Source organism: Anabrus simplex, chromosome 1, assembly GCF_040414725.1.
Source record: "Anabrus simplex isolate iqAnaSimp1 chromosome 1, ASM4041472v1, whole genome shotgun sequence".
Taxonomy (NCBI): Eukaryota; Metazoa; Arthropoda; class Insecta; order Orthoptera; family Tettigoniidae; genus Anabrus; species Anabrus simplex.
The window spans coordinates 545,765,160-545,780,770 of NC_090265.1; the positions used below are offsets into that span (position 1 = coordinate 545,765,160).

Sequence of the window (15,611 nt, forward strand, 5' to 3'; positions counted from 1 at the left end):
CTTCGTTTAAGTAACGGTCTGTGCGTGTTGGTTTTTGATATACTTGATGTCCTAGGGATCCATCGTTCTTCATCTTCACCAGCACATCCAGGAAGGCTAATTCCCCATCTTTTTCCCTCTCCACAGTGAATTGTCTACGAGGATGAATGCTATTCAGATGTGTAAGAAAGCCATCAAGTGTCTCCTCTCCATGTCCCCATATCATGAAAGTGTCATCCACGTAGCAAAACCTACAGCTGGATTTATTCACAGCAGTCTGCAGAGCTTCCTCTTCAAAGAACTCCATATAAAAGTTAGCAATAACAGGGCTAAGCAGGCTTCCCATGGCAACACCGTTGGTCTGTTCATAAAATCAAAGTTTCCATTGAAAAAAATGTAATTATGAGTACATGTTCAAATAAAACTATTGTCTCATATGGAAAGAAATGTTTAATATGTTCTAGAGTATCCTTGATTGGTACCATGGTAAACAGCGAGACAATGTCAAAACTGACGAGTATATCCCCTGGTTGTACTTGCAAGTGTCACAATCTGTTTATGAAATGGGCAGAGTCTCTGATGTGCGAGTCTTTAGTTCCTATGTAAGGTTGCGGTAACTTGCTTAAATATTTTGCAACTTCATAAGTTGGAGAGCCAATTACACTAACGATGGGACGAAAAGGAACATCTGACTTATGGATCTGAAGAAGACCATACAGTTTTGGAGATAAGGCTTCTGATTTCTTCAGTTTCTTCTGTTCTTCTGGTAAAATAAGATTTCTTAATCAGAGTATCGGTCTTGTTCAAGATACTCATAGCTGGTCCACAGGGAAATTTCTTGTAGATTGAAGGATCAAGTTCTTTGATCTTATGTTCATAATCCACGGTGTTCAAGATAACATTACCTTTGTCTGCCGCTAAAATCATAATACTTTTGTTGGCTTTTAAATTCTTTAGGGCAAGCCCCTCCTTTTTGCTAAGATTACCTTTTTGGTAATTTGGCCTTGCAGAGTATCTTGGAACAGTCGTGACATATTTCCTTGGAAACCTCTGGTGGTAGTTGATGTATTCCTGATTCTATGTTGGAAATGATATCTTCTATTGGGATGGCCATCAGTGTAACCGCAAAATTGCCTCCTTTTGCAAAAACAGTAGTTTCATCTTCTGTTAAACAATGGTTAGATAAGTTAACGACTGTCCAGGAAGGATCCACCATATCAATCGGATTCCTTGTTCTCATATTGCCCCATATACATTTGTACTTTTTCTTCTGCCGTTGCGTATCCTTCCTCTCCTGATGTTCCATAGTGTTGTAAGTACTCCTGTCCACAACATCCCACTTCCATGCCTGCCTCTATAGGTAAGCTATTGATATTCACAAACATCCAGATAACTTTAAAAGAAAGGAGGAAGGACTGAAACTCAGCAAGTCCTGGTACACCCCCTTATTTAATTTACAGCCCAAGCCAAGATTAGAGACATCACAGTCAACCAACCGAAGGACCGATTGCTCGGCACGACCCAATCAGAGGTCGTGCACTCCGAGATCTAATCTAACAACAGACTTATCGGCGTGACCCAGTCAGAAGTCATGCCCCCATGTATTCAACCAGATGACAGACTGCACGGCGTGAACCAATCAGAGGTCGTGTGCTCAGAGATCCAACCAAACGTCAGACTGCTCGGCATGAACCAATCGGAGGTCGTGCTTTCAGATATTCAATCAGACATCGGACTGCACGGCGTGAACCAATCGGAGGCCGCACACTCAGATATACATGCAGCTGCCTCCCAAGCGACCACCGCAGTCGCTAGTGGGATACAGGAAAGAGTACCTAGATGACACCACAGAAGATGACTACCGCAGCAGTAGTCAAAACATCTGGAAGGAATGAGAGGAGTGGACCATGGCATAACAGCCAGGAAGATTTTTATTATATTAATTGCAATAACCATAAAATTAGCAGATTTCACCCAAAGAATTTTTAATAGTCTTGTTTTAATGCAGAGTCTGCATCTGATCATTATCAATTGAAAATAATGGTTTGTGTCAGTTCATTAAATAAGAAGACAATTAACTAAATTTTCTTAATAATTCTAGTATCTCTAAAGTTTGTAAAACCTCTATAACCTATTGGGTTTGGACTTGCTCTTTGACATCAGTTTGACACACAATTTAAATAATTTATGGAAACAACACCAGGAATGATCACATGTTTATAACAAATTTTCAGAATCTTAACCAATCTACTTCTTCTTGTCATTTTAAAACATCTGAATCATTTTATCAACATGTGGAGTTATATTGAAATGAATGTTCAGTAGACCCAGTCCTATTAGCTGCTCTTTACTCAAGCAGGAAATTAAACAAGTTTTGAGACACTGAAGGGTGGGAAAGCTGCTTTCACTTGTTTTGACTTACAAAGACTGTAGCTAACAGAAGATGGCAATGTAAATTCAAGAAGGAGAAATCAGTGAATTGACCACATTTTTCTACTGCTTCCTGAACTGTCTTGGAAAGAGAATATCATTTTCCACATCTCTCACTGCTAAGGTTGTCAGATGTACGATTTTACCAGGAACAATATAATTTTTCTCAGTTTGTTTTGCATACCGTACTCTAAACCGTATGCTGAATGTTCCGTTTTTCAGAAAACAAATTTTTTATTTTTAAAATATCACGCTTTAGACCACAGCATCATTATTAAAATGTGTGCAAATATACTGTACTCTTTATATCTGAACCAAGATCACTCATCACTACTGGTTCCAATCAGTTGTAATCAATCCAATTCTAAGGAACTTCTCAAAAAACAGTTTGCTGAACTGAGTGGGATAGAGTGGAATCTCAACTGGGACTCATTAACCTGCCATTCATTCTTATCATTTACTAAGCTTGGAATCTGCACCGCACTGAGTTGGATTGTGGCTGGATATGCCACAGTACCTCATTTGTTCATTAGCAGTTTCTGTTTGTTTTTCACCCAAACAAGGTTCCAAAAGTTGGCATTTGCTGCAGTGAGCAGGCTGTCAGCAAGTTACAAGAGAGGGGCAAGTATCACATAGAAACACAAAATTTGTGAGGAGGAAAAGGAAATATAAAATATGGTGAAAACAAATGACAACTAGATATTTTGTTCATTGTAGTTAAGTTTTTACCTACAGTAGATGGTATGATGAGGCTGAAGATCAAACGAGTTTGGGAGTGAGATGTGAAGAGAAGTAAAAATATTGATATATTCAAGGTTTTTGGGCCTTGTAAGGTAGAAGGTGAATAGGTCTATTGGTGATATACAAATATTCCAAAACTAAAAAAAATTAAACCACAATATGAGAGGATTTAAATTTGCTACCCATTGATTAGGAAGTAGAGAATGAAAAGAGAGAACATAAGATAGTTACGGTAAACAAATCAATATGGGACAGAGAATTGTTTCAAACAGTATATTACGTTGGATGTATTATTTACCAAATAAAATCAAAATGGAAAAGGACAGATGCAACAGATCATGGAATATGTGATCAAAAGGCAGACATAATGGAGTCTGATTCCTTGGCTGAATGGTTAACGTCTAGGTCTTCACTTCAAAGGGTAGAGAAGGGTCCACCTATTCAATACCATAAGCTTGTACCGGTATATTGTCTTATAAAACTGGGACTAGTTTCGACCTCATATATATTGGGTCATATTCAGCCATGCTACAATTGGAAGACATATGCACACATATAACCAGTAATAAATTAAACACTTTGGTATTTACAATCTTAATTTAGAACATTGATGAAGTCTGAACAACACATCCAAACTTGAAGCTAAATGACACATCAAAACTGCTGTGGTTGATGCCGAACTATGTTGTCGCTCCTACAGCAGTCAAATGTTCCTGAGTTGATATGGGAGTTGGCATCCTTATCTGTATAGATTCCGGATTATATGGGGTTGAAACTAGTCCCAGTTTTATAAGACAATATACAAGCTTATGGTGTTGAATAAATGGACCCTTCTCCACCCTTTGATAGTGATCAATTGTCAATATGAACCATAATGAAACTCATAACTTATGATCTAGATCTTCAGTTAAGAGTGGGACCCAGGTTTGATTCCCAGCAACGTTGGGGATTTCAGCTGTTTATAGTTAACTCTTCTGACTCGGGGACTGGATATTTGTGTGTGTCCCAATACACACTTCATATTCACACAACACACCACACTACCAACCACCAAAGAAACATGTAATAGTGAATACATTTCTCAACATAGGGTTGGCAACAGAAATTACATCCAGTAGGAAAATAGAGCCAAAACACATTCGTACTCACAACCCCACCAGGGTGAGAGAGAGTTGTGAAAGAAGAAAATGAAGCTAGACATAACAGAGTTGAATGACAGCAACAGGAAGTACAAAACAGAGAATACACAAATTCACTGTGAGAGCGCAGATGTTGAAAAGCTGAGGATTAGCTGAGAGTGGGTGCAAAAAGTTGAGGATATCAAAGTATTCTGGAATGAGCTTAACAAAATGGTTTGCATCCAGGAAATAGTGGGTTCGAACCCCACTGTTGGCAGCCCCGAAGATTGTTTTCCGTGATTTCCCATTTTCACAGCAGGCAAATGCTGGGGCTGTACCTTAATTAAGGCCATGGTTGCTTCTTTCCCACTCCTAGGCTTTTCCTGTACCCTCATCACCATACGACCTATCTGTGTTGGTACAACGTAAGGCAAATTATATATCTATAATATTATAAAAGGAAGTGTTTATCTGTCTGTCTGTGTGTCTGTGCGCGATGCCCAGCAAAATCTATAGCACGTAGAGATCTGAAATTTTGAACATAGGTAGATGGAAAGGGGTCCGAATGCACCTCGAAGCCGGAATTTTCATTTTCGCTTTCGTTGGTGAGTTATGAACGAAAAACCATCGGAAAACGTGCATTGGGATATGACAATCCAACGTGCTGTCACCAAGATTAAATGCATCGAGTCGCTGTCGCTCGGCAACGTACGTAAGATAGGTAGAGAACACAATATTTAAGGAGCCATTTTACGTCCAGGATGTAGGAAGCTGTTTTTGGTCTTATATGGTGTGTGGGCATATGACGGTGTTGATGATGATTCGTCCGTCGGATCGGGACGTTAAGTCTTGAGCTATTCGAGAGGAGTGGCATATGTGCTGGCGCAGGGTTTCATCCTCTTCATTCTTGCTATCATATATCATGTCATTCATTTCTTTCAACAAGCAACTTTTACAAGAATTACTCGATGTTCTACACAGTTACAAGTCTATCGACTACACGGCAGAGCTTCGAAAGACTTGGAGTCACCTGGAGTACCCTCAAACATCTTAGAGCGGACGATTGTGGCACCAATTATCCTTCTTAAGAATAAGAATCCTGTCCTCTGCAATGAACACAACTCTGACTAATATTATTGAAGCCATTCTCATGATTGGGCATGCCGCGAGCGAAGTAATATTCATTCCTCGGATTCGAATAATTTCTTCTGATATACAGTTTAAGTTTAGATCTCTGCAGTGTTCAAAATAAAATTTTTCTATGTAATAATAAAGCAAGCATAATCTTCTTCTTACTATATATCAAAATGGATGTATGCATCTATGTGTGTGTGTAAATGACACATCTCCTCCTAAACCACTGGAGCAATTTCATCCAAACTTAGTACACTTATGACTTACTATCTAGAGACGAGCAAGCACTGTGGGGGTAAGCCATCCGTAGCTCCCTTAGGGGTGAGGGTTCAGGGGGGGCAAGGTATAAAAATAATCGAAAAAAGTGCTGAATCCACAGTTTTCGTGGTCACTGAGATGAACAGTGACAGTCCCCATTTTCCAAATGCCAAAGTTCAGCTCCCTTTCGCATGGGGGGCGAGATATATAAAATTAAACGAAAATAATGTCAAATACATAGTTTTCGGTGGTCGCCGAAGTGAATTGTATACTCTGGATTTTTAGTATCAGGAGAAACAACGTGGGCGTAAGAAAGCCCAGGAACCCTTAGGGGCGGGGGGTCGAGGGGGGTCAGATAAACAAATTAATGAAAATACTGTCGAATTCATACTTTTGGGGGTCGCTGAGATGAATAGTGACACTCCGGATTTTTTTTAAAGTTCAAGTTTAACCCCCTTTGGGGTGGGGGCGAGGGGGAGTGATATGTAAAATTAAAAGAAAATAATGTCGAATACTTAGTTTTCGGGGTCGCCGAGGTGAATTGTACACTCCGGATTTTTAGTAACAGGAGACAAACCACGTGGGGGTAAGACAGCCCAGGAACCCTTAGGGGCAGGGGGGGCGAGGGGGCTGTGGTATAAAAATCATCGAAAATAGTGTCGAATCCATAAATTTCGGAGTCGCTGAGATGAACAGCGACACTCCAGAATTTTTTAAAGTCCAAGTTCAGCCCCCTTCGTGGTGGGGGGAGCGATGGGAGAGTGATATATAGAAATAATAGTGTCGAATACATAGTCGCTGAGGTGAATAGTGACACTCCGAATTTTTAGTAACAGGAGACAAACCACATGGGGATAAAAGACCCCAGGAACCCTCAGGGGGGGGGGGGGGCAAGGGGACTGAGGTATACAAATCATCGAAAGTAGTGTTGAACCCATACTTTTCGGGGTCGCTGAGATTAATAGTAACATTCCGATTTTTTAAAACTCAAAGTTTAGCCCCCTTTAGGGTGGGGGAAGGGGAAGTGAGATATAATAGTCATCGAATATACTGCCGAATCCATAGTTTTCCGGGTCGCTGAGATGAATAGTAACATTCCGGATGTTTAAAGTCTAACTTCAGCCCCCTTTGGCATACGGGGTGACAAAGGGTGAAAAAATACATTGTCAGAAATGACCGAGATAATGGACGTGTGTATGTTCCAGTATGACTTACTACCTGGAAAACGTACTGTGGGAGTAAGACGCCCCTAGAACCACTAGGGAAGCGGGTAAAATATTATCCACACTAATAAATGGAAGTCTGTTTAGCGCGATATATATAAACTGTACTATATATATATATAAAAATGAAAACAGACGTAAATTAGTGAGACCATTCTAGGCATCTTAGAAATTTAAAACTCGGTACCAGACAACCTGATGACTTCAGGATCCCTAGAAAAATCTCAAATTCTCATAGTTCTCTGAGGGGTACATGCTGAGAGTTTCAAACCTGCATAATATATTTATCCAGAACCTACAAGTTTTATGGGCTTAAAAGTTTCCTTAAAGTCCTGATTTTTAACCCACTCCCCCATATCAAGATCGCAGCACAATCTCCCAGACAAGTTAGAAAATTGAAATTTTGCAGAATTATAGCTTTTAGCATGTAACCGACGGAAAATTTACGAGATGTTTAAAAATTTTATTTTTTACCCCCGAAAAATATCGAAATATGGAGGCAATTTTAATGACGGTGCAGTCCTTCCTTTCGATGTATTTCGTGGCTAAACGGTAAGTCGTATCACAAAACGGATGGCACAATCTCCGTTCAATTTGGAGTGATCTACAACTTCGGTCCTATGACCTTTTGTCGTATCTCTATCCCTTATACATTAATTTTTTCTCTATTTCTAAATTTTGCACTTTGTACATGTACAATTGATGGTTTGATTCACTTTTACGAAAGATGGGATCATCAAATTCTACACGAATATTGGCCCTCCCAGTAGCCATATGTGAGCCAAATTCTATGTTTGAAGCTGTCGCATAAGTATCTGAAAAGTAATGCACTGTGTGAAAATCTTACACAAATTTCACCCTATTCTACGTTTCTAAAACATAATTGTGGTAGACAAGTGCACCTGTCGTTATCATCGCAACTCCACAACTCCCACTTTACATTGGAAACATCGTCTGCGGATCTCCCTATTCTTTTTCTCGGATAACGCCAATTTACATGCAATTTAAAATTTATTATTAACTTCATGTACAGTAATTTACTTCGATATCCGTATACTATCTGGAATAGCGTAGCGAAGCACGGGTACAACTGCTAGTATATAGATAAATTGTAGCCTTGTATATGTATGATAAAGGTGTTTAAAATGCAACTTTATTTGATACATTGTTCATTAGGTTATATCGAAAGAGTTGGCCGTGAAGTTAGGGACACGCAGCTGTGAGCTAGCATTTAGGAGATAAGTGGATACAAACCTACACTGTCAGCAACCATGAAGATGGTTTTCTGTGGTTTCCCATTTTCACACCAGGAAAATGTTGGGGCTGTATGTTAATTAAGGCCATGGTTGCTTCCTTCCCTCTCCTAGCCCTTTCCTATCCCATCGTCGCCATAAGACCTATCTGTGTCAATGCGACGTGAAGCCAGTTGCAAAAAAGAACACTAGATTATAAAAGTAAATGTACTTCTGGGGAGAGGTTGTTGGGCTCCTGGATATTGCAATGGGCACATCTCTCCTGTAATTGGAATTCTGAGTAAGATTTGCATAATTTCTACTTCCTCATCTTGTTATAAAGCTTGTGTGAACAGGTGGACTTTTACCGGCTACAGAGGTAGTAACATATACGTGTGAATCCCACATAAGATGTTCTGGTATGTGGGCTTCATGAGTACAGTAGTTAGTGAAAATAGGTGTTGACTAAAAACATCCAGAACTCTATCTTACGATTAGATCCTTTCTCTTGGCCTTTCAGCTTGAATTCCGGGCCAATATTTTGATGACAAATCCGGAGCGGGAGTGTGTTAATCTTTTTCCCATTCCACTATCACTTTCGTTTCGGTCAAGGTCAACAACCATCATCGCGGAAGTGTTCGATGTACTATTTTTTATTAACTGAGCTACCGTATAGCTTATTATTTATTTCCAGCCAAATTGGCCTCTTACAAACACCTAGAAAGTTGACGGTGGAAAGTATGTAGTGGATTGCAAGAACTGGATCTCTTAAAATAATCCTCACGAGGTCATTGCTCCATCTCGACCATCTCGACAAGAGGCGTGGGCTAACGGCGTAAATCATCCGTTCCTACCGGCTTGGCGTAGGTTAAGGTCACGGACCTTCGCTTCCGTTGTCACGTTGTTTTGTTTACGTCTGTGATTCTTGCATTTGCCACCAGGAAAGCGGTACGCAATGTCCGCAGTTTCTTCCTGGTGTTTGTGGAAAGTAAAGCGTTGGAAGTTTTCGGGAAGGCATGCTGAAATATTTCGAGGCTGCATTCTTCCATCACGTAACTACTTAACTCCAGTGAAGTTACCGAGGCCAAGGATTAATATTTTCTGCCCAACAAGCAAAGTTCACCAAAAAATCATGGGGCCTGTTGAAAGAGCTAAACAAGCTGCAGCTACTAGAGCTGTAGACGAATTTGTAAAGGTAATTTGAAAAAGTACTTGGAGTACAACAGGATTTGTCTGCTTACAGACACAAGTTTCGTAATTTATTCCCTGTAGTTCTCTTTTTGTGAAAGTTACTTGACGTAATAAAGATTGGAGTGATATGTTCAAAAGATTTTTAATTGCAGGTTATTGGAAGCTTATGCCTGTTGTACACCATCACATTTTTCTTTCAATTCAATTGTGTAATTATATTTTTCAGGACAATACTGTTATTGGGGTCGGAAGTGGTTCTACAATTGTGTATGCTGTGGAGAGACTAGGTATGTACTGGTATTCAATAGTGGTAGATTTTGAGTGACATTATGATTAGGTATCTTTCTTGTTGATTTCTTTTGAATGAGTTTAACAGGCGTTTATTTCAGTTGTAAAATGTGTTTGTGTACATAAAAAAAAAAAAAAAAAAAAGGAAGGAAAACTAACAGGATGTAGGCCTAGGTCTATAGCTCTCCAAAGCAAATTTCCTCTGTTGCCATCCCTGTGGTCATTTGTTGTGAAACAACTCCAGTTGCCTAGGTGCGGTAATGAGCGCACTCCACTTTTTGTATCCAAGCAGACTTCTTCCTCTTGCATAATCTGTTGCTATCTTTATCTTCTTGCTTGCTTCAAGATCTTGTTATATAACCTATTTGGTCCAGGACCATCAAGAGCTAGGTGCCATCTCAGTTATTTAGCTGGGCGCTCCCCATTGCGTAGTTTCCCATAATTAAAACGCAGCATTTTGAAAGATAATTAATTAGGCCTATAATTTTTAAAAGTGCCACTACATTCAAATAATACCAACAGATCAAGTTCATCAATCATAATCTTAATATAGAAGTAGTTAATTAGAAAAGCATATCAAGAGATTTTTTTCAATACATTAAAATTTATCATCTCAAAAGATTCAAATTATTACAAAACAGCTTTCCTTGCTTTTTGATTTGCAGAATTGTTTATAACATCATTTTAAGTCCAAATTTCAGGACACTGAATGAGGAAGAAAACACCTCCCAAATACAACAGAAGAGGTTGAAACAGTAATTAGAAACAGAAAAAACAAAAAGGCAGCAGGACCAGATGGGATTTATAATGAGATGTTAAACGAATAAACAGGAGTGTTAATGGAAATATGGACAGAATTATTTAATAAATGCCTCAGCTCAGGAGAAATCCCAGATAGCTGGAGAAAGTAGACAATTAAAGTCCTCTACAAGGGATCAGGGGATACAAATAATCCAAATTCCTATCGTGGTATAGCATTTGAAAATAACATAGGCCTAATTAAAGTCTACACAAAGTTACTCAACAAACGCCTAACGGAGACAATAGACCCACTGATTCCAGATCAACAATTTGGCTTCAGAGAAGGGAGGTCCACCTTACAAGCCATACATAATCTTCTTAATGACATCGACCAAGCGCTAAGACATCCAAAAGACAAATTCAGAACTGTCTTCATCGACTACACCAAAGCCTTTGATTTGTTGAACAGGACAAAACTCGTTGCAAAAATGGAATCCATGACAAACTGAGGAAATGAAGTTACAACTGTCATAAGAAATATACTGACCTATAACAGAATACAAATAAAGGACTTAACAACTTCAAGAGAGATCCTGCATACAAATGGGGTATTATTATCGTATGGCATTTACAAGCATAATGTGTAAAAGTATACAATTAACATACAAATTAAAATATAGAGGTAGGCTAATTAAACTAGAATGTCCAGCTTCGACAACCAGTCTACTGTACTTAGTGTCAATTCATCCAGAGTCCGTAAACCGTCCTTAAATGCTGATAGTGGACAGCTCTCAACAACATGAAGCAAAGTCTGCTTCTCAGCACCACACTCACACGCAGCACTTTCACAATATCCCCACCTTTTCATCATATATCGGCACCTGCCGTGGCCTGTTCTGAAACGGTCAAGTTTTGACCACTCATGTCGAGGAAGATCGAAACCTGGCACTTTCTTCGTTGGGTCTTTAATCAGAAAGGTGTTGGTGGGTGGACATTGTTTCCATCGCTGTCTCCATTCTGCTGTTACACTGAATTTTCCATAGGAGTGTAGATCAGTTCAGAGTGGATTCCTGGATTTTAACCTCATCACAGGTGGATCTCGTAAGGCATTGAACAAAAGTGAGTTCCTGTGTGTAAAGGTCTTTTGAGCAACTGTACTTTCGCTGCTTTTCTCCTCAGATCTGGAGGAGCAATGTTTGCTAAAACAGGCAGCCACTGAGTAGGAGTGGACCTCACTGTACCAGTAACAACTCTCATGGTTTCATTCAGCTGTACGTCAATCTTGCTCGAATGTATGCTGTTTTCTCACACAGGAGCGCAGTACTCACCAACCGAATATGCTAGAGAAAGTGAAGCAGTGCGAAGAGTGTTTGCATCTGCACCACAGTTGCTGCCCGCTAGTTTATGCAGTAGATTTACTCTTGTACTCAGCTTCTTTGACAGATTCGAGCAATGCTGTTTGAACGACAAGGATCGATCCAGTGTGACACCCAGATATTTTGGGAAGAAGTTGTGGGAGACTTCTGTTCCGTTAAAAAAACACATGTAGCTTCCAATTAGCTTCCACGTTATGCAAGTGGAATGCTGTTACTTCCGTTTTACTAGGATTTGGTTGGAGTCTCCATTTGTGAAAATAGTCACACATGGTAGCTAGGTTCTCTGTAAGTACATCCTCACAGTGCGCCAAATCCGTACTCTGAGTAATTAAAGCTAGATCGTCTGCAAACTGTATCTTTTTTGAAGTTGTTCTTGGTAGGTCACCTGTGGTGTTTACAGCTTTAAATCTTTGTGTTAAAATATCTACAACACTGTCTATCAGTACATAGAAAATATTGGTTTTAAAGTTTTCTTCATACTCTTCTGTAGTTCACAACTTCCATCAGGCAGATGCTTTGCTTCTTCCTTTGTTCAGGAACCTCTTGTAATATTCCAAAATTCTCAGCTACAAGTTTACATTCTTGAACTAGGTGCATATCATCCCACTTGGAACACTAGCTTGTTAAATTATCAGTCAGATGATGAAGGTCGGTAACTTCAACATCCACAGTTGCCTGCAGAAGTACATTCCAAGAGTTGATCTCTGAAAGGACTTCGACCCATATAGACAATATCAATAGGCACTTAAATGTATTTAAGTGCTGATCAATCCCTAATACTCCTGTCATAGTCTGTGGAGTTAGATTAAGTTCTTCAAGTCTTTTTAAAGCAAAGCTCAGTCCTCGTACTCATCTTTATAGTTTTTAAATTTTTATGTGACATCGAAGTACCAGGGGTCTAGTATTTCATTTTCCCCTGTACTGGTATATTTTGAAGAATCAGCACTTTTTCATCCTTTTTATTTTGACGAATTAAACTTTCTGGTAGATCACTTCTTGTTCTGGGCTTTGTAACTAAAAAAATTACCAAACATTTTCTGTCATATAGACATTAACCAATTGTATCGAGTAAAAACAACTCACAGACAGAGTTTTCACTAGAGCATTGATTGCTAGATGGAGTACTAATGAACTTGGCTTTAGCTAAGATTAGTGCAAATGCAATACATTGCACTTATTGGATTTGTCTGTTACATAGCCAAACACGTAGCAAAACAGATATGTAACCTCTGGACACCATAATATTTTTAGAAGAAAACGAAAACACCTTGAGTTACTTGAAAAGAAATTGGACACAGATTGAAAGGAATTGATAATATCTGTACCTTAGGAGACAGATGTGTTTTAGTAACAGTATAGCCTACACTTAGTTCAGTTTGTCAGTGCCATAAATTTGTTATTATATTTTTGTGTTTTCTTACAGAGATGTCTTATTTTATAGCAGTGTATGATTATAAGAGGTAAACTTGTAGTCTGCACCCATAGTTAAAGCTGTGGTTTACTTTTACATCTGAAACTGTGTCTGTGATACACTTCTTCGACAGTTGTACTTGTAGAGAGCACCTGATATAAGTGATGGAAAACATTAGACACAAACTTCAGTAAATAAAGCAAGTCCTTAATCTTCAAGAAAGAGATGGTAAAGCTGCATTGTTTGTCTTAAAAAGCTTACTTCCTGAAATGCCCCTTCATCAAGAGTAGTCTTGTAGAAGAGAGTGCCCACTTTAAGCCATTGACTTCCCTCCAGTTCAGCTGGTCATCATTGTTATTAACCTGTCAATGTTGCAGAGGGCCTTCCAATAGTGATTCAAAGTCAAGGAACTAATTTCCTTGCACATCTTTGACTATGAATGGCTTCTTCTTTACATTCTGTCACATAATCTGTGCCCAGTCATGTGTATGTTCAATATTACCTTTAAACTTTCTCTTGCATTTATTCTCTAATATTATGATCCCTATCACTTTCTATACGTATATGACTGGGCACCAGGAATTTGTGGTGGCTGAATCCTGTAGGGCGGCCATGCAGGTGGCTGCGACATCATTGTTTTTATTTTGTCCAACACATGTAGTAGAAAACATTGTTACAGGCTTGACTTCTTCCTTGACGTGAATGGTTAAGAAATCATATTAGACAGGAACTCATATGGAGAGGGAGATAACGCTTTATAAGTACGCATAAAATACCCTTTAGAGTGATGAAAATTGTTATGATCACAACCTGCTGGACATAATAACACTCTTTACACACCCATAGCTGTGATTTTAGTGAATCAATCAGAAAACATGTCATATCTTTGACTATATTTGTGACTGGAGTTAGCATGGACTCTCATTCCTCCACAAGGTATCTTGAGAACTAAATTTGAGCGATATGTGGAGTTAATGCACGTTACCCACCTGCCAGTTATTTCGACCACACTAGCTAGAATATAATGCATTGAAAAAAAAGTCTTTAAAAGACTGTGAAAAGGCATAAAATAGGCAATTATTCTCCAAATAGGCACAAAAACCTTAAATAGGCATTTATAGGCACAATAAAACCTACTAAAACGAGCCTAAAATGGATTTATATCTCGAGAGCCTGTGTTTCTGTACACAGGAATAGGAATAAAATAGGCAAATTCTCATCCCTAGATATCAGGCCGACTTTTCTTGTGTAAACTGGACTGACCCTTGCTAAATTTCTTGTTAATGGTCTAATCCAATTTTATTTTTAAAATTTTTTTTTCTGTTTGTAGAGCATACTTTTATTTACTGTACTTGCTTGCCTTTATTGATATTATTTCTGAATGTGTTTTTTCTTATCTTATTTTTTCAGCTGAAAGAGTGAGAAATGAGAACTTGAAAGTTATCTGCATTCCAACCTCATTCCAAGCTAGACAATTAATTTTAGGTCACAAGCTGACTCTCGGAGATTTGGATCGGAATCCAGTGGTATGTAAGCCTACCTGTGGCAAGCAATGTATTTGAACATTTCTTAAATTAAAAGCAAAATTAAAGGGCTGTACTTTATTCATTCCTGTAATTATTATTACTTAGGATTGTAACATAATATTGTTTGTCTGTTTTTTATAGTTAGATTGTTGCATTGATGGTGCAGATGAGGTAGACTCTCGTATGACCCTCATTAAAGGTGGTGGAGGCTGCCTCACTCAAGAGAAAATTGTTGCATCATGTGCAAAGCAGTTAATTATCATAGGCGATTACACGTAAGTAACAAATCAGAATGTGCTGTTTACGTCTATTTATTGTAGTTGTGTTTTGACTGTAATGTGTGTGTCTCTCTCTCTCTGTCTTATGCATGAGTTATTTACCCTTGCCCTAAATTCCTTGTTTTAACTATAAATCCATGATAGATGGATGCAATCTACATACCTTCTTTTGCATACCAAATGAAAAGTGTATTAAAAAGAGAACAGCAAACTGTTTATGTAACAATGATTGCGGTACAGATTGTAAAACAGCATTGTCAGTATGATTCTTACCTGCTGTTTAGATCCGGTGTTTGAAATATTTCACGTAACAGGAATGATGATCTAGTTTAATGTTTGGAAACTACTGATGTCTCAGAACTTAAGTTCGGTATTACTAATTTATCAATTTCAATGTTTATCATATGAGTGGTATTCAGTCATCTTGCTGGCATACTAATTAGCTAGCTTGTTAGAGAAATATGGTGTCAGCAGCTAGAATTGAAAGGCAATGCCATCAGACCACCCAGATGTGCAAAACACCTTCACATGTTTTAATTTTGACTTGTACATTCCGTGCATTAATTCATATTTGGGTTGTTTCTAGCCCTATGACATACAGTGTCATGACAACAGCCTGTCTTGCATGCCACTATTCAGCTGCTTTTGCAATTGATCAATTGGTATTTCAAATTATTTTGAACAC

At 38.6% G+C, this 15,611-nt stretch overlaps 1 protein-coding gene across 4 annotated transcripts in view; it reads left to right on the top strand.

Annotated features, from left to right (window-relative positions):
* The first annotated feature begins 9,047 nt into the window (after nucleotides 1-9,047).
* Rpi (Ribose-5-phosphate isomerase) overlaps nucleotides 9,048-15,611 on the top strand; it is a 139,224-nt gene continuing 132,660 nt past the window's right edge. For all 4 annotated transcript variants that reach the window (XM_067135517.2, XM_067135519.2, XM_067135518.2 and 1 more), the window contains exons 1-4: nucleotides 9,048-9,310; nucleotides 9,533-9,593; nucleotides 14,533-14,648; nucleotides 14,790-14,923. In XM_067135517.2, coding sequence (XP_066991618.1) covers nucleotides 9,071-9,310; nucleotides 9,533-9,593; nucleotides 14,533-14,648; nucleotides 14,790-14,923 — 551 coding nt within the window. In that variant the 5' untranslated portion in view covers nucleotides 9,048-9,070. The remainder of the gene's footprint in view (nucleotides 9,311-9,532; nucleotides 9,594-14,532; nucleotides 14,649-14,789; nucleotides 14,924-15,611) is intronic.